Source organism: Sminthopsis crassicaudata, chromosome 4 (genome assembly GCF_048593235.1).
Source record: "Sminthopsis crassicaudata isolate SCR6 chromosome 4, ASM4859323v1, whole genome shotgun sequence".
Taxonomy (NCBI): domain Eukaryota; kingdom Metazoa; phylum Chordata; class Mammalia; order Dasyuromorphia; family Dasyuridae; genus Sminthopsis; species Sminthopsis crassicaudata.
This window is the reverse complement of record NC_133620.1, coordinates 304,791,298-304,811,327: the sequence shown is the minus strand read 5'-3', so window position 1 is coordinate 304,811,327 and position 20,030 is coordinate 304,791,298. Positions and strand designations below refer to the sequence as shown.

Genomic DNA, 20,030 nt, shown 5'->3' with positions numbered 1-20,030 from the left:
CATTGTAAATGACCAAACTTGGTTATTTATAATTTTATAGCATTCACTTTGGATTTGTTGTTGTTCTTTCCATTTCTATTGTTGTAGTCATTATTTTCCTGTTTCTGCTTAATTCACATTGTATCAGTTTTAAATATTTTGCTTTTTTCATGAATGCTTTTCACATACAGAATACTAACATTGTATGACACTCATATACCACAACTAATTTAACTATTACTTAGTCAAGCATCATCTACTTTGTAGTCAGTTCCTTGCTGCTATGGTGTTGCTATAAAAATTTTTGTGAAAGAGACATTTGTTTTTGTCATTGATCTCATTGGAATATATACCAATAGTAGAATCTCTGGATCAGATTTAATCACTTTCTTGTAATTTAGAGGGCCCATAATGGATGGGCCAATTTAGAGCTCCAGCAATAGGAAATTATTGTTCCAATTTTTGTTGTTGTTGTTCTTTGTTCTTAAAGAGAACTGACTATACTATCAGGGAAGTGTTGCCATGATGTGGTGCAAGTGATCTGCATTTAAGTAAGGGAGGGCTGTGCAAAGGTGACTTGCTTCAATTTCCCTTCTAGAGCCATTTAAGTCCAATGGTCAGATGTAGACCAGGACAAGTGGAGATGTTCCTGGATACAATGGGAGACCTTTAACAGATCTCAATTTGACAGAGGCTGAACCCATTCAGTGATTAAGGCTAGGCAGCAATGAAGTAAAGAATGGTCTCTTTCATCTAGTCTAAAAAAAAAAAATACATGTTAAATATATTATAGTATATCCTAGTGTCCCATTTTTCCCACATCCCCTCCAATATTCATCATTATTTTTTCCTGTCATGTTAGCCAATCTGACAGGTGTGTAGTGTTATCTCAGAGTTGTCTTAATTTGCATTTCTCTGGCCAATAGTGATTTGGAACACTCTTTCATATGAGTGGAAATAGTTTCAATTTCATCCTCTGAAAATTGTCTGTTCCTATCCTTTGACCATTTATCAATTGGAGAATGGTTTGATTTCTTATAAATTAAGAGTCAGTTCTCTATATATTTTGGAAATGAGACCTTTATCAGAACCTTTAACTGTAAAAATGTTTTCCCAGTTTATTACTTCCCTTCTAATCTTGTTTGCATTAGTTTTATTTATTAAAAGCTTTTTGATTTGATGTAATCAAAATTTTCTATTTTGTGATCAATAATGATCTCTAATTCTCCTTTGGTCATAAATTCCTTCCTCCTCCACAAGTCTGAGAGGTAAACTATCCTATGTTCCTCTAATTTATTTATGATCTCGTTCTTTATGCCTAAATCATGGACCCATTTTAGTCTTATGTTGGTATGTAGTGTAAAGTGTGGGCCCATGCCTAATTTCTGCCATACTAATTTCCAGTTTTCCCAGCAGTTTTTGTCAAATAATGAATTCTTATCCCAAAAGTTGGGATCTTGGGGTTTGTCAAACACTAGAGATTGCTATAGTTGTTCCCTATTTTGTCCTGTGAACCTAATCTATTCCACTGATCAACTAGTCTATTTCTTAGTCAATACCAAATGGTTTTGGTAACTGCTGCTTTATAATATAGTTTTAGATCAGGTACAGCTAGGCCACCTTCATTTTATTTTATTTTTTCATTAATTCCCTTGAAATTCTCAACCTTTTGTTCTTCCGTATGAATTTTGTTGTTATTTTTTTCTAGATCATTAAAATAGTTTCTTGGGAGTCTGATTGGTATGGCACTAAATAAATAGATTAGGGAGTATTATCATATTTATTATATTCACTTGGCCTATCTAAGAGCACTTAATGTCTTTCCAATTATTTAAATCTGACTTTATTTTTGTGGCAAGTGTTTTGTAATTTTGCTCATACAACTCCTGACTTTCCTGTGGTAGATAGATTCCCAAATGTTTTACGCTATGGATAGTTATTTTGAATGGAATTTCTCTTTGTATCTTTTGCTATATCTATCTCACCAAGCTCTGTTGGTGATGTATAAAAATGCTAAGGATTTATGTGGATTTATTTTGTAACCTGCAACTTTACTAAAGTTGTGAATTATTTCTAATATCTTTTTAGTAGAATCTCTGGGGTTTCTTTTTTCATTTTTGCCAAATTTTGGCGAGTGAGGTAAAACCTCAGAACTGTTGTGATTTTCGTTGATCTTACTACTAGCGATATAGATCATTTTTACATGATTTTATTAATTTACAGCTCTTCTTTGGAAAATCATTCATTCTTTTAAACACTATCTTCTACTTAAATCCTACTTTTTTTCAAATCCATCTTGGTAAGATTAAATTGAATCTGAAAGCTAAATGAGCACAAATAGTGTAAACGTTTTCTCTTTTTTTAACACATGCTATACAGCTTCACTATCTTATGTGCCTGAATTGTATTCGCTCCCTTCCACTGCATCAGAGTATGTTTTCTTCCTTTATGTTACAGTTCAAGCAACATCTTCTGCATGAAGTCTTTCTGACTTCCATTCCTCCCATACATACTGTTTTTTATCTCTTTGTTAGTACAGGTTTAAGCTTTAATAACTATTAAATAGTTTAGAACTATATATGTTATCTTCTAAAAATTAAAATGCAAGCTTTTTGCAAGAAGAGTTTCTTTTATTCTATGTGTTTGTAAACCAAGTACTTAAAAAAAGCAAATGCTTAATCAATGCTTGCTGGATGTCTGATTGAAGTAAAGATCTACAGTTAGTTCAAACTTTCACTCAATAAATTATAGAGAAACCAGAATCTTAATTTGTTTTTTTTAAGACACACAAAAGAAATAAGAACTATTGTTATTGTTTAATATTGTTACCTGTATAACTGGCGATCATAAAGCTAAAAATAAATGATGGAAATGTTTTAGTTTTTTTTAAATATAAAATTACATCTGTTGCTTTGAATCACAATGGGAAATACAAAATAGAGGTTAATATGGAAAGGTCTCAAACAAAGCAGTTTTTGGAATTTTCTGGCTTTAGAAAAATTATGATTTTGCTTGAATTGTGTAACTCTCATTTATTCTAAGACTTCAAAGTACTTACCATGCACAATTGCATTCATCTTCATGGCCATCTTAATAGTCAGAGAATCTGGATCTGATCCTCCCTCTGTACTACTACCTGCACTACTTGGGTAAATCATCCCATAAGTCTGAAACTCTGTTTCTTTATCTAAAAAAAAACCAAGGATTGCACAAGATGCCCTATAATGTCTCATCTATTAATAAATCAATATGACACTATGAGTAATATCTACAACCTGCAGATGATAAAATTAAGGAACACAAAAATTAAGAGATTAATCTAAGATCACAAAGTTTGTCAGGAATAAAGCCAAAATTGTAATACAATTAATAACAATGCACAGTAATATCATAAAGAAAATAAGTTTTCATTAGGGGAAATTAAAAAAAAAACAATAAAGCAAAACCAAAAAACTTTTGAATTGCTTCAATTTTGTTATTGTTGCTTCTATAGATAGGATTACCATCCTTTCTTATCATCCAAGAATGTCCTGAAATTTTTTCTCAAATTCAAATTGGAATATTTAAACTGATATTAAAAAAAATCATCCAAAATCTAATTCTCACCTACTCTTTATAGCTTGATTTAACAATTTCTCCTCCCATAAAAATCATTTTATATTCCAACCAAACTGAAATAGGTAGTATTTAATACTCTTATTTTCTTTATCTAGATCTTCTGCCTTTCTACCCTATTCCCAATTCCAACAAGAAGTAATCCTAATTCTTTTATTCCCTTGAAAGAATCAGTTTCTTTAAGCAGATCTTCTTAATTTTTCATGCTAAAAATTGTTCTTCTCTCCTTTTCCTTTAAGCTTACTTGTTCTTTTTTGCTTAATTTCTTCCAATTATCATCATCACTACTACTATGACTATTATCACCACCACTATTACTATTACTACTTTTGTATTATTAGACAAGCTAGATAACATAAAATCTGAGTTCAAATATGGTCTCAGACACTTAATTGGTGTGCTCCTTAAACTCTATCTGCCTCAATTTTCTCATTGTAAAATGCAGCTAATAATAGTACCTACCTCTTAGTATTATTCTTAAGATAAAATGAAATCATATCTGTAAATCATTTTCAAACCATAGAGTACTATAGAAATATTAGGTATAATTACTATTAACATTAAGACTTGGATGAATTCAAAATGTTCAAAATAATTTTAATGTAATGCTATCATCATTATCATTATCCAAGTATAACTCTTGGCTGACTAATAGCTACATCAGAACTGAGTTTCTTATCTCTTGCAGTTCTTAATTTTAATTCCTTCAACAATTTTTAGTACTCAAAGATCAAAAGAGATTAGTCCTTCATTTATTAGTTTCTATTGCTATACTAACAGAGAGTACAAAAAGTTTAAGGATTCCATGAAAAGAGGAAAAGATTTCTCTCTTTAAATAACTTGAAATAAGTGGAATAAAGAAATATTTTCAAATCTGATAAAATAATTCTTTAAGAAGTGGATATTCAGGCCATGATATTGCTTTGGATAAAAAAAAAATGGATACAAACCTTCTGGTGTATCTGTTTTAGTCCCTCCAATGACATTTGATCCAAATAAATTGTAACTGGCCTGCAAAATAATAAAAGTTAAAAATTTCACATGCAGCATATTAAAATTATCACATCAAATAATGTAATAATTAAAAAGCACTGTTTAAGAGTCTTTTGTGTTAAATAAGAATAGCCATTTGTGTTTTTTTTTTTAAATGCTTGGAATTTAATTCCCTAAAATGAAACCATCCCTGGGGAGATAATTTTCATGAAAATCTTTATTGCTTTAGATATGAAGGTAAGAAAATATAGGATGTGTCAACCTGAGCAAATCATTTAACCCCAATTGCAAAAGGAAGGTGGGAAGGCAGGCAGGCAGGCAGGAAGGAAGGAAGGAAGGAAGGAAGGAAGGAAGGAAGGAAGGAAGGAAGGAAGGAAGGAAGGAAGGAAAATAAAGGCTATAGTATAACTAATGCCATCTATGCCCAAGAAACCAGAATCTAACTATAGATGGGAAGTCAAATAACATTTTTTTTTAATCGGTGAAAAGAGAAGCTTTATTTAAGGAAACTTTATTTAAGAGTTATTCCATAGTTTCACTGGTATGAAATCATCACTGGAGTCAGGAGTTTATATCTGATTTCAAAACATTCTAAGCAAGTCACTTAACCCTGTCTGTCACTAGAGAAGGAATTAGCAAACCCCTCCAGTATATTTTCTTTTTTTTTTTTCTTCTTGCTGACATAATTGGGGTTAAGTGATTTGCCCAAGGTCACACAGCTAGAAAGTGTTAAGTGTTAAGTGTGTAAGGCCAAACTTGAACTCAGGTCTTTCTGACTTCAGGGCTGGTGCTCTATCTACTGTGCCACCTAGCTTCCCCTCACTCCAATATATTTGCAAAAACTACCCTTTCCCAATCCCTTCTAATTCTAATACCTTCTCTCTCTAAGCTCCTTGAGGTCAGGGACTAATTTTTGTCACTATCCTTAGCACATAGCACAGGGCCTGGCACATAGTAAATGCTTAATAGGTGCTTACTGATTCACTGGCATTGATTCTTTCCAATATATGCATAGACATGTTGAAAAGTCAAAAAAAAAAAAAAAAAAAAAAAAGAGAGATCCTTTTACAACTTCATTTATATATATGTATGTTACCCTTCCTCAAAATGTTTTCTTTTATCCAAGATTCACCTTTGCACCTTTAATTTAAAAGCAAGAGAGATTTAAGTTCATTGGTTTTGTTATCATATTATAGTTCAGAAAATAAACTCTGCTAACTGCCCCAAAGACATGAAAAAATCTTTAAACACCTTTGTTGATTCAGTAAACACTTATTTAGCTAATACAAAATTCATTTGCTCAGATCAATGAGAACAAAGAACATGTTTATGCTTATTGAAAAAATATCTGAATGCCAGTTTGATTAATTCTCTGGTCAGTATCATAATATAAGAGTTGTTACTTTCTAAGATAGCCTGTCATTTTTCTACCAACTACATTTCAAATCTTTCTATAGGTCTCTTTAGGATTCACCCAAAATCTGGAATAAAATATGCAAGCTACAAATGTTTAGATTTTACAATATAGGAAGTCCTCAATTTAAAAGCATTATAATCACTGAGAAAAGTCCTGGATCTTTCAATTAAGATGGTATCATGAACAGTTCAAAAAAAAAAAAAAAAACCCTTGCTTTTATAACAAACTCCAATAAATAACTCAAAATGGCCCCAGAAAGGCCAATGATAATTTGAAAAGTAAAAGTACCTTCTCTGTTCAGTCGAGAACTATATAAAAATATAGATAGAAAAAGGTGGAAACTGATGTACAGGTTGGATGGAGAAAGTTATTCCACTCAAGTACATGCTAAAGCTTTAGAGATAAAGACAAGTTATGAGAGAAATCACTTTTCATAACTTGGCTGAAAGCTAGTGGAGGTGAAAGGTAGAAAAAAGTTCAAATGAACATGAAGCTACACAAGTCCCTAATAAGAACATCAAAAGCCAGCTCCACTGAAGTTCCAGCTCCAATTATCAGGTATCTCAAGCAAAATTCTGGCCCTGGTATGACAGAACAAAAGTAGGAGACAGAAACATAATTCAGAGATTACTACGCAAGGAAAGAGATAAGTATCTTCAGAAACTTTTATCAGAATCTAATACCAGAAAGGAAGCTAACTGAATGAAAGCTGGGACCTACCTATCTGTGATTTCAGTCTGTTCTGTTGGTTTTGAGAGAGGAAAGAAAAAGAGTAAAAGGAATACAGCAGTAAATTAAGAAAGAAACTTTGGGAATGAATATATCTTTTCATATAAAAAGGTAAGGCTGAAAAGATTAAGTAAATGTGAAGGAAGGCATGGGGGGATTAATCATTGCATGATCTCTTTCTTATTGAAATTAAATAAAGGGCTACACACACACGCACGCACACGCACATACACACCCAGCATTTGGAACTGAAATATATTATGCACAATAGGAATACAACCAAAGACAGAAAGAGAAAGAATAAAAGATGGATAGGAAAAAAAAGTAAAACAAACTTTAAATTTCAACTTTGGAAGATAATGTAAGAGAGAAAAAAAGCAAGAGAACTAGGGAGCACAGAAAAAAAATATGGAAAATGATTTATACAATAACATTGTTATAAAGAAAAAAACTTAAAAATTTGGATATTAAGACCAGGGGAGCTGGGGGCTCAGTGATTAAAGAGTGTGCTAAATTAAGAATTAGGAAAACCTCAGTCCACTTAGCTTCCCTTAGTCTTAGTTTACTTTTTTTTTCAATATTCAAAGCTGTTTTATTGCAAATATATTCCTTCAACTCACAGTGCTTTAGAAGATTTATATAAACTACCCTGTCTAAATAATTAAAATATGCTTGTTACATACAATTCAAAGTCTTAGCAGCAAATTATTTCAAAGCATAAACTGATTATAATCAGACCTTATGTGATTTTGATGAGGCATATATTTGGGGTAGCAAATGAAATTGAGGTCTAGTGGCAGGTTCAGGGTACAGGGAGTCAAATAGAGCTCTGTTAGGTTCTTACTAAGTGCTAATGAGATAATGAGATATTAGGTTTTTACTAAGTGCTAAGTCGGTACTTAACAATTTTCTAGTTCTGGCCTTTCCTGGGAGTTTGACTTGTGAATTCCTGAGGAAGAGCTTGCATGCTTAGGAGGAGCAAGTTCATTGGTTGAAGTAATTTTTCCCAGAAGCCCTTGCATCATCCCATGCCCATTCTCTGGGAGGATAAAAGAGGGCAGCTCTGGAGGAAAAGGAAGGCTCTGTTCTAGACCAAACTTGAGGCAGCTCTCTGCAGGAAGGGAAATCACTTCTCTGGACCAGAGTTAATGGCAACTGTCTGGAGACATCGGTTCTCTACAGGAAGAAGAATCTATCTGAGAGATTTGTGTTAACACAGCGGATCTCCTCCCAGAGAGCAATTGTCAGCTTCTGGAGACAACAGCACATTACAGAGCTCCCCTGCAACCCCTTTGGATTCGGCACAAGGATACAGAGTTAAATGAGGTCTAGTAGCAGCGCAAGAGTCCCCTGTAAAGGAATTTACAGGCCCGAAAACCTAGATTGATAAGAGGTTTACTATGGGGTTTGGAAGTAAAGTTAAAGTCTATTTAGCAAAAGGTGTTAGGTAAAGAGAAGAGGGCACTGGAAATATTATTCCAGTGGGCAGAGAACCTTGGCATGCCAGGTGTAAGGCTGGCATGTTTGGAACCTCTGCAAAGAGAGGACTCCAGCTTGGCTCTTTTATAATGAGAGATTTAGCTAAAGGGGCCTGTGGGTGGAGTCCCAAATTGGCTCAGATCCTATGGGGGTTGTGAGAGTCCAAGTTGGGTCACATCCTGTGGGGGCTGGGACAGGCCCAGATCTCCTATTGGAATTCAAAGGGGTGCTTTTGACCAGGATTTGTGAATCAAAGGTCCTAGCTTCTTGAATTGATAATGCATCAGCTAGGAGGGATTGGGAAGAAACTGATTGGAAAGGACTAGTTTCTTAAAGGGACCATAACCCGCTTTAATTTTTCCCAACTGTCATATAGCAAATGAGATAATACTCATATACATATCCTCTCTGCTAAAAGATATCTCCAATTTAGAAGAAGAGGAAGAGGAGGAGGAGGAGGAGGAAGAGGAGGAGGAAGAGGAGAGGAAGGAGGAAAAGGAAGAGGAAGGGGAGAAGGGGGAAGAAGGAAGAGGGAGAGGAGAAGGAGGAGGGGAGGAGGAAGAGGGCAATGCTGCCCTCTTTTATCCTTGAAGAGATTGTAGTAAGAACTCAATGAGGCTTGTGAGAAACACTTCAACCTTGCTCCTTTTAAAGGTTGTGTAAACTCCTTTTCAGAACTCCTCTTAAAGGTGTAATCTACTTTAAATATATAAACTCCTCCTCAGAAGTTCAAAGGTGTAAACTCCCCAAAAAGGCCTGAATCAAAGGTGTGAACTAGAGAATAGTTTAGACAACCTGAGTTAGAATCTTGTAATCCTAACACTCCATTACCTCACAATTAGAATACTGAACAGATTAGCTAATCTCCCTCCTTGTAGAAAGGTGCTTCCTTTGCATACTTCTGCCCAGACACTAGTGAGACACACCCACCAAAGCTAGCTTCTTTCAAAGCAAAAGAGGATTTAATGCTTTTTCCCTTAAGCCTTTCTTTTTTAATACAAATCTCTCCCAGATTCCTGTAGGAAACTGTCTGAGGAAGACCACCACAGCCAACACCTCAGGGGCTGGTAAGCTGGATGTGCAGCACTGATACTGTGTACCTGCTCTGCCTCCTTCCCTCCCTCCCCACCTACCCCTTAAGAGTGGGGAAACTAGGAAGGAAAAGTTCAGGATCTTTGCTTACTTTTCTGATAAGATTGAAAAACCAAACCCCTATTATTTTAAAGAAAAGCAGCCACAGTTAAAAGATTTCCAAGACCTTAAAGTGCATTCTTATCTTGAATAGATATTAAGGCCCCTAGTCTCCTCTGACTCAGCTTTCCTGGAAATTAAGGGTGAAAGAACTAAACTCCAGGCTATTTAACACCTTTTGTAATAGACAATCTTTTTTCTCTCAGCATTTTCTCCAACTTCTCTTTGATAGTTAAATGGGCCATTAGCATTCTATAAGCAGCCCACAGAGGGGACCTGATACATTTCCCCATTCCTGAAAGTCACCCTCTCCACCCTGGATGACACCTCACTTTTAATCTGTTCCCAAGATCTGTTTTTTCTAGGCTTCAAACTTTGGATTCTCAGCTGCTCTTCATCCTGGAGAACACTGACTGGACAACTGACTGGGGATGACTGACTGGGATACCCCTTAGATGCCCTGCTGCCATCCCCCATACCTCACGCTTCACCTCCTGGCATGAAACCCCAAATCTCTACGACCCTTGTCACCTCGAAGCAGTTAAGAGGAAATCATTGCCCCTTTTCCCACATGCTTCTGGAGGTGATTGTTTAAGGTGGGAAAATGAAGAGGGGACCCCCTACTCTGAAGATCCTTAGAGAAAAAATCTTGAACCCTACCTCAAATGAGGGACACTGCCCCAAATCTTTTTTTTTTTTTCTTAAATGAATTTAAGTTTTAACTCTTTGAGGGTGGAAATGATGTGGGTTAAGATTCCTTTCTAATTCCCAGCCCCTATGAATTACAATGGGAGATATCTGGGCTCTCCCAGGTCCCATCAGATCTGAACTAACTTAGGCTATCCCAAGCCCCCATTTTAAAGATTTGCTCAGGTTTCCTAACTCCCACAAACAGCTTCCTCCTTATCTAAAAACCCACGGAATTCTATTCAAATTCTAACCCTGGCTGAAGCTCAAGCCAGAGGCCAATCTGGGATTCCACCCAGGAGCCCCTTCAAGATTATCAAAAGCTCCCCATTATAAAAGAAAGAAACTGGAGTCCACTCTTTGCAGAAGTCCCAAATATGGCATCCTTAAGATGTCAAGGGTTTCTGCCCACCAGACCTGTAACTCTGGTGCCCTCTTATCTCTACCCTCAACTTTACTTCCAAACCCCACAATAAACTTTTTTTTATCAATCTAGGTTTTCAGGCCTGTAAATTCCTTTACAGGGGACTCTGCACCGCTACTAGATCTCATTTAACTTTGTATCCTTGCGCCGAATCCAAAGGGATTACAGGGGAGCTCTATTTGACTCCCGGTACCCCCAAACTGCTTCTAGACCTCAATTAACCCTAATTTCATTTAGATACTACTTACCCTAATTCTCATCACTATTATTGTTTCTTTTAATATACATTAAATTTAAAGTAATGGAATCAATATTGCCTTACTTCTATTTTCCTCTGGATTTTTTAAAGGGCAGGTAGGTGATGCAGTGAATAGAGTACTAGGCCTGGAATTTAGAAAACCTGAATTCAAATTTGGCCTCAGATACTAGCTGTGTAGCTCTTGGACAAGTTATTTATTTGCCTCAATTTTCTAATTTGTAAAATGAACTTGAAAAGAAAAGGCAATTAAAGAGAGATCTGGGTTCAAATGATAACAGATAATTAGTTATATAACCTTGGGCAACTAATATCTTCTTTGAATCTTAATTTTCACAATTACAAAATAGAAGTAATAATATGTTACTTACCTCTCAGGATTGTAATGAGAAAACTATTTTATAAATCTTTAAAATGTTATATAAATGTGAATTAACAGAATTATGATGCTATAAAATTTCCCAATTATTTAAAACTGGAAAGCATTTTTCCCCATAGATAAGGCCATAAAATTAGCAGATATATCAAAAAAGGCTTGTATTATAACTGAATTATGATAATAATATTGTCAGCCTGAGTTTTCTCCCCTCAAAGCATAGATATCATGATAAAAGGAAAGAGAAAGAAGAGAATTGCTTTAAAAGCTTTTAGGGACAACCCCAGGCATGATTTAGAAAGATAGTTTACCTTTAATGCCCTCTCATTTCCCTTTCTGTTCTCCTAACCTGCATCCTTGTAAATATTCTACATGCCAAGGCACAGTGTTCCTACAACACATATTTTGTTGTTCTTGGATCATTTGGTTATGTCTGACTCTTTGTAACCATGTGGACCATAGCACATTAATACCATCCTTGGAGTTTTTTTGTCAAAGATACTGGAGTAGTTTGCCATTTCCTTCTTCAATGGATATTAAGGCAAACTAAGTTTAAGTGACCTCAGGGTCACATAGTCTGAGGCTAGAGCTGAACTGATTCCAAGTCCAACATTCTATTCATTGAGTTTTCTAGTTGCTTTGAAATATAACATATGTACTTTAAACAAACACATATGAATGTATAGAAATGGAGTTTCAACAGAATGGAAAATAAAAAGAGAATTTCTTTTTTTTTTTTTTTCACCATGAAGCAATTTGGAAAATACAGAAGCTCTAGGTTTTTATTTAAAATTAATGGTCAATCAATAAGCATTGATTACACATCATTTGCCAAGTACTGTGCTCCTAAACAATGGAGATGTAAAGATAAAAATGAGAGTCTCTGTCTGCAAAATGCTTATATTACACTGAATGAAGTAGTATGAATGTATCAGTAAAGCTCCATGCCTGGAATGTACTGAATGTTACATACTAACACATTTTGTGTCTCTCCCAAAAAAATAAGTTCCCTGAAAATAAGGACAGTTTCATTTTTGTCTTCATCTCCCCAATACTTAGCACAATGCAAAGGTACATAGTATAGAGCTTATTAAATAATCTTAATGCACCTAGGTCTGTTCCACTTCTTTCATGCTCAAAATTTTCCTCTCTTCTCCATATTCTCCCCTCAACTAAAATCTCAACTATAGATTGGCATCCTACTATTATGTGAATGAAGCAAAACTCTTAATGTTCCAGATATTACTTAATTTGAAAATGAAATTTATCAACATAATTCATCCATCTCTAATTGAAATTTCAATGCTGTTAAAATAATAGGGAATTAACATGTAGTCAGATCCCTCTAATCTTTAAGTTTGTCCTTTTAGTAAATTTATGAGTCTAATTAACTGGTACTGAACAAGATGAAGTAAGATCTTTCAAGACATTTGTGAAAATCGAGTAAGGCTTCATCTATTTCAGAGCTTGAGTAGGCCTGCAGGACTATGAAGATTGAGTGAAGGGCATACTTAAATTCTCTTCCTGCTATCCTCCCATGACATCATTTTCTCCCAATTTTGGTCAAATATGGGCAACTATGTACTTATTGGTCAAGTTCAATTTCTTAGGTAATTCTCCCATTTAGAATGTAAGATCCTCAGCCAATGAGGACGAGGGTCAATGGTGGGAGGGCACATTTGTGTTAGGGATTAAAAGTGTTAACCCTGCTCCAGAAGGTGCTTCCTCCCTTCAATTGTCTGTTCAACAGGTGGGATGCCCCTCTCATGAGAATAAACTTTGCTTTGCTTCTAGAGCTTTCTCCAGCATTTTTATTAAATGGTGATCCCTCACCATTTCTGAACCACACAGGATTAACTAAAGAAGAGATAAAACTGAAGCCAGCACGGATAAAATATAACTGAAGCTAAAGGGAAGAAGGGAGAAGATTGTTAGATAATAAGAAACTAATTGAAGCAAAGAAACCACATTAAGTTGCTGATGAATGACAACCATTCTCACAAAATGAAGTTGGCAAGCTGAGTACAATCAATTCAGTATATAGAACTAGAGCTAAAGTTAATAGCAAAATGATAGGATAACTAAAAGTGATAGAAAAACTGAGGAAAAACCAAATCAAAACTGGGAATTAGTACAGCATATCAGGCGGCTATATAATACAAGCCTTTGTAGCAGAATATGTATGTTTTGAAAATAATTCCTTGAAAAACCCAACCTATTTATTATATGCTTGTATCTATACCCAAGCTCCCTGAAGCTCACTTCTTTATATTTTGTGTCTCTTTTTGCTTTCCTTCTGAATAGTTCCATTCTCTAAAAGTTATGAAGCCCAAATATATAATGCCAAAAGACCACAAAGTTATTTTTAAAGAGGCATTTTGGGGAAAAAAAAAATTCAGTTACTACCAATTATTGGATTGCTGAGGTGAACTTGAGTTTATAATTTGTATAAAACAAAAAATGATCACATATTAGAGTATGGAAACTTCTGGGGACACAGAAACTGTTAATGTACTTCAATTTATTTGTACTTATTTATTAAGCATTATTGAATGTGTAGTGGTTAGTTCATTTATTTAACAGAGAATTTTGTGTTTTTGTTTAATATGACAAGATGTTGACCAAACAAAAGTCACAAATAATTGCATAGGGAGATTTTAGCAAAGATTACAAATGAAAATATAAATGTTTTTATACCTATTTTTTGCAGCTGCTAGTTTGTACAGGGCATAAGTGATCTCAGCACAGGCAAGAATAGCTCCATGACGAGTATGTAAATCCGTGCACACAGCTAAAGGTAATAGCTGTGGGAAAACTGCAAAATAGGCAAGTAACTGGTTGATAGAACATAACGAAAATTCAACATAAAACTCTAAACAAAAAACTATCTTCATTCATGAAAAGTAAAATAAGTGTATAATAATATACAGCATCTTATTAATTTGAATTTCCATTTAACACCCTATTTATATTGATGAGTTCCATAAATATCACCAAGGCACATCAATAATTCTGACTGTGATCTTTTGACCAAATCTCAACTAGAAGAAAAATGACACTACTCAAATATGAATAATTTTAAAAAATTAAAACCTGATCTTAAATTGGGTACTTCTCTAAGATTACAAAAATTTAAACTATATAAAGTAATACATAATTTAGATTACTGTGCTGAAATACATGAATTTATAACAAGTGCATTATTATTCAAAAAATACTTTCAACTAACATAAAGGAAATTTTAGGAATACCATTTCTATTGTGTTATATATTTCAACTGCTCTTAACAATATAACTATCAACATTACTTTACCTGTGTACTTGTCACCATCAGAAGATAATGTTGCTGATCAGGAAAGTTTTACTTACAAACACTGACACCTGGAATAGAACTGATCTAATCATAATTGTTATTCATCCTTTTTTCTCAAAGAGACCAAAGGTAACAGGAAGGTGATATCTTGACTTGCAAATGAACTTGATTTAAATGGGCAGAGCTGTGCAAAATCCTCTTTCCTCCACAGTCCTCCAAGGACAAGATATGGGTCAAGACAACTGACAATGGCCCCAGAGGCAATGAGGAACTTTGGCATTTTAAGCAAAGGTTTTTTTCTCAGGTCTCAGTTTGTCTGAGGAAACCTCCATTCAGTGATTAAAGGTTAAATAAAAATTGAGGCAAAAGATGGCCCAGTTTTACTTCCCAAAAGAATTAATTTGGAGTGTGATAGAGACAGATTCAGAGTTTCTGCCAGAATAGAAATATTTGATCTTTACTCTCATTCTGAGCCATTTTTCATAAAAACCCTTCTTAGTTTTATTTCTTAATCCAATGATTTACTTACTTTAATTTTACTAATCTCTCCTTTGATTGACAGGATTTCCAATTTGGTGTTGGGGATTTTTAACTTGCTCTTTTTCTGGGTTTGGTGTTGAATGGGACTGATTGGATGAAGTATTTCTCAATATTATCACATGATCCCTGTTTCCAGAACTAGGACCTTGGAGAGGTCATCTGATCTCTGGAGGAATGAACTTTGAAAGTGGGATACAGGAAGTTGGAAGAAATGACATGACCTGTGGAAGGCAACCATTGGATGCTTCTGTTCTTTCAGTCTATCCAATGAGGCGGCTTGAGTTTTTTGCTTTTAAACCCTGGACAAACCAGAAGCTGACCGACCAGGTTCCAGGAGCACGTGGCTGGAGTTGGGAAGGCTCCCAAGTGTGTCTGGGCCTCTCCCAACAGGAATTAAATAAATGTTTCCTTTTTGTACCTGATGAGTCTCAGATTAGTAATTGGGAAGGAGGTCCCACACAGTGTTTTGTTTTTTTTTTTTAAGTTTCATGATTTTTTTCTTTTTTCTATTTTATTGATGTAAGTGATTATAGAAACAAATTTTCCTCTAAGTAACACTTTGGCTGTATCCCATATATTTTGGTATGGTATTTAATTATCATTTTCTTTAATAAAATTATCAAATTTTAAATGATATATTCTTTGAATATTTTTTAGGATTAGATGATTTCTAATTAATTTTTAATCTATCTTTTCATTGCCCGTTATTGAATGTAATTTTTATTGCATTATGTCCTGAAAAGAACACATTTACTATTTCCACTTTTCTGCATTAGATTATAATGTTTGTATGTCCTAATAATTGTTCAATTTTTGTGTGGGTGCCGTAAATCCTGAGAGAAAGATATATTACTTTCTATTTCTATACAAATTTTTTCAGAAATCAATCATATCTAATTTTCCAGAATTTTATTTATTTCCTTAACTTCTTTCTTGTTATTTTTTGCTTATATTTATCTAGTTCTGAGAAGGGAAAGTTAAAATGCCTCACCAATATAGTTTTATTTTCTATTTCTTCTTGTAACTCATTCAACTTCTTCAAAAATTTAAATGCTATAACATTTGGTATCTGTATGTTTACTATTGATAGTCCTTCACTGTACCATTCAGCAAGATATAGTTTCCTTCCTTTTCTCTTTTAATTCGATTTATTTTTGCTTTTGCTTTATTTGAGATCATGATTGTTACTCCTGCTGGCTTTGTTTCAGCTGAAGCATAGTAGATTCTGCTTAAGCTCTTAACCTTTACTCTATGTGTCTTTCTGCTTCAAATATGTTTCTTGTAAACAACATCATAAGATTCTGGTTTTTAATTTATTCTGCTATCCATTTCCCTTTTATGGGTGAATTCACTGCATTCACTATTTCCCTCCATGCTATTTTTTTATTATAGATTTTTATTTACAATGCATAATTTTTCAGCATTGACATTTGCAAAGCCTTTTATTCTAATTTTTCCGCTTCTCCTCCTCCACCCCCTCCCCCAGATGGCAGGTAGTCCAATACATGTTAAATATGTTAAAGTATATGTTAAATACTATATATATATGTGTGTGTGTGTATATATATCTATATATATATATCTATATCTATCTATCTCTATCTATATCTATCTATCTATATATTTATATCTATATCTATATCTATATCTATATCTATATCTATATCTATATCTATATATATATATTTCCATACAGTTGTTTTGCTGTACAAGAAGAATCAGATTTTGAAATAATATACAATTAACCTGTGAAGGAAATAAAAAATGCAGGCAGACAAAAATAGAGATTTTGGGAATTCTATATAATGGTTCACACTCATTTCCCAGAGTTCTTTCGCTGGGTGTAGCTAGTTCTATTCTTTACTGCACTATTGGAACTGTTTTGGTTCATCTCATTGTTGAAGAGAGCCACGTCCATCAGCATTAATCATCATATAGTATTGTTGTTGAAGTATATAATAATCTCTTAATCCTGCTCATTTCACTCAGCATCAATTCATGTTAAGTTTCTTCAGGCCTTTCTGAAATCATCCTGCTGGTCATTTCTTACAAAACAATAATATTCCATAACATTCATATACCACAATTTATTCAGCCATTCTCCAATTGATGGGCATCCACTCATTTCCAGTTTCTGGCCACTACAAAGAGAGCTGCCACAAACATTCTTGCATATACAGGTCCCTTTCCCTTCTTTAAGATCTCTTTTCTCCATGCTATTTTCTGCCTTTCCCTCTTTCTTTCTCCTCCTCTTTTTCTTTTCTTCTTCTTCACCTCCTTCTCCCTTCTCTCTCCCTTCCTTCTCTTCTCTTTCCCCATCCTATCCCTCCTCACAAGTGTTTTACTTCTGATCCACTTCCCCCAATCCCCTCTTTTATAAGTCCCATTTCTTGCATTATTCCCATCCCTTTTTACCTCCTTCTTTGATTAAAATATATATTGATGAGATTAAGATTTAAGCTTTGTTGCAACTCCTCCATCTTTTCCTCCATTATAATAGCTCTTTGATGCCTCTTTTATGTGAGACAAATTACTCCATTCTATTTCCTCTCCTCCTTCCAATGCAAACTTCTTTCTCACCTCTTTATATTCTTCTTTGGGGTTGTCATTCCATCAAAGTCACATTATATCTGCACCCTGTATCCACATATACTCCTAACTGCCCTTATATTAATAAAGTTCTTAAAAGTTAGAAATACTATCTTGTCAAATACAAATATAAAGAGTTTAATCTTTTTGAATCCTTTTTGTTTTCTCCTTGTTTCTTTTTTTTCTTTATTTGTTTTCCTTGAGACTTATATTTTGAAATAAATTGTTTAAAAAAAAATCTGGTCTTTTAATTAGGAATGCTTAAAAGCTCTCTTTGACAATCTTGGCCCTGTTGAGCACCTATCCCACCAACAATCATCTCACTGATCATCTCATTAATTTTATCTAGCATATTGATGATCAACTAGACTTTATCATAAACTTTAGCTCTGCTCAAGATGGCGAGGAAAGGCCTCTCTGGGTTCTTTAGGGCCTTGACAAAATAAATCAACTCCTTCTTCATGAGGAAACCAAAATGCCTTCTGAGGCAGATTCACTCCTAGAAACTGTGCACATGATAAACAGTACCAAAAGCATCAGTGACATAGATATCCTTCAACGTGGAGAGGAATGCTTTGGAAGACTTCTTCTCTGGTTGACTCAGCATTGATCTCATTCCCAAAAGCATCTCTATATTCTCCTACATGGAAGTGAAGATTCTCCAACAAAATGATAATACTATTAGATAGGTTAGCACAAGCTTTCTCTACTTCTAGACCCATATATCCCTTCAGGAACAGAACATCTTTGCCCAGCAAGGATTGGAGCTCAACAGCCATGAGCTCCAAGGAGTATTTGTCAGGCATGGGAATACCCGGCTTAAGAGACTTCATCACAATAATGAACTTGTCATCATTATCAAACCAGTAAATGATGCTAGGAAGAGCAGCCTTGATTCTCTGGTTGTTAAGTCATCTCTTTGTTCTTCATAAAAACATTAAAATTCACTCTCATGAATTCCTTTTTCCCAGCTCTATCTTGTCCAAAGTTAGTTTGCTTGCAAGAGAAATGTTGGCAGTGAGGAGATCACAGGGCAGCTGAGGCTGTGAATCACCTGTGACTGCAACTGAAGCCTGGGTTGCCTGAGCGAGGGACTGCTCTGCATACTGGGGTCAGTGCCCTATTGCTCCAATTCTAATTTTTAAGGAATTATTTTCTTCAGTGAGCTCTTGTAGTATCTTGTATTTTTATTATTTTGTATTGTATTACCTCTTAGACCTCACTCCACTTCTATCCCAGCAAGACAGACCTTTCCTGCTGTGTTGGTAAGCTATTTCCCAGTTCCTGGTTCAATTCTAAGATAGTTTTCAAGTTGTTTGAAGAGGAATTGGGGAGGGTTTCAAGGAGTTACTTGTGAAGTGATTTCATCACTTCAAAACTCATCAGCTTGCTGCTAACTCAAACTTTGATTGTCACTTCTTTCAGCATTCCATCCTCTGACTGGAGAACTTGAGAGTAGAGTCCCAAACTCTTCCCAAAACCCTTCTTTACAGAGGGCAAAAACTGTATTTTCAGCTGACCCCACTTTGCATGTGCTGTTCTGCTTGGTTTAAACTCTACAGAACCGGATGCCCCCATGCTTTCCATGCGAAACTGCCACTTTCCTGTCTCTTTTTTTTTTTTTTTTTTTAAATGTTGTCTCCTTCTTAGACTGTAAGCTCTGTAAGGGCAAGGATTGTCTTTCTTTTTAACCATATCCCCAAAACTTAACACAATGTGTCTGGCACATACTATGCACTTTCTAAATGTTTACTGGATTGGATGCTTGCTATTTTTTAGAGCAAAATAATATCCAATTACATTTACAAATCATAATTACCACAAAAATGAACACATATTTTCTCTACTTCTTTTGCCCTTTAAAAACTACTGCTAAATATTTTGGTAGATATAAATATTTTAGAGCAATTTTTACTTATTTAGCTCTTTAAGGTATGTGCCTAACAATGAAATCTATGGGTTAAAGGGTTCATTTATTCATTTTTTCCGTACCCAATTTATGTTGCTTTCTGAAACAATTAACAGCTCTAGCAACAGATTATTTCCATCAACTTTTCCAACAGTAATTCGAACTTTTATCACTTTTGTCAATTTTCTGCCTATGGTGTTTTAATAACTAAAAGTAGTTTAGATTTGCATTGTTATATCAATGACATAAAGCATTCTGATTAATAGTTGCAATTCTTACAGTTAGCAACAGTAATTGTAAAAAAAAAAAAAATTGAAGCAAGTTTCTCTGATAAGGTCTCATTTCTCAAACATAGAGGGAACTGAATCAAATTTATAAACAGTAAGAGCCATATCCCAGTTGATAAATGATCAAAAGATATAATCTGTGTTCAAAGGACTATAAATTCATGCATATCCTTAAACTAACAATACAACTACCAGGCATAAATTCCAAGAGATTCAAAAATAAGGAAAATAATTTAGATGTACAAA

General features: G+C 34.5%; 1 protein-coding gene and 1 pseudogene across 4 annotated transcripts in view; both read right to left on the bottom strand.

Annotated features, from left to right (window-relative positions):
* Positions 1 to 20,030, bottom strand: part of TBCD (tubulin folding cofactor D) — a 436,500-nt gene that overhangs the window by 134,526 nt on the left and 281,944 nt on the right. For all 4 annotated transcript variants that reach the window (XM_074264992.1, XM_074264995.1, XM_074264993.1 and 1 more), the window contains exons 21-23: positions 13,844 to 13,961; positions 4,545 to 4,605; positions 2,809 to 2,831 (exon numbers count right to left, since the gene is read on the bottom strand). In XM_074264992.1, coding sequence (XP_074121093.1) covers positions 2,809 to 2,831; positions 4,545 to 4,605; positions 13,844 to 13,961 — 202 coding nt within the window. The remainder of the gene's footprint in view (positions 1 to 2,808; positions 2,832 to 4,544; positions 4,606 to 13,843; positions 13,962 to 20,030) is intronic.
* LOC141538614 (phosphoglycerate kinase 1-like) lies at positions 13,968 to 18,700 on the bottom strand (annotated as a pseudogene).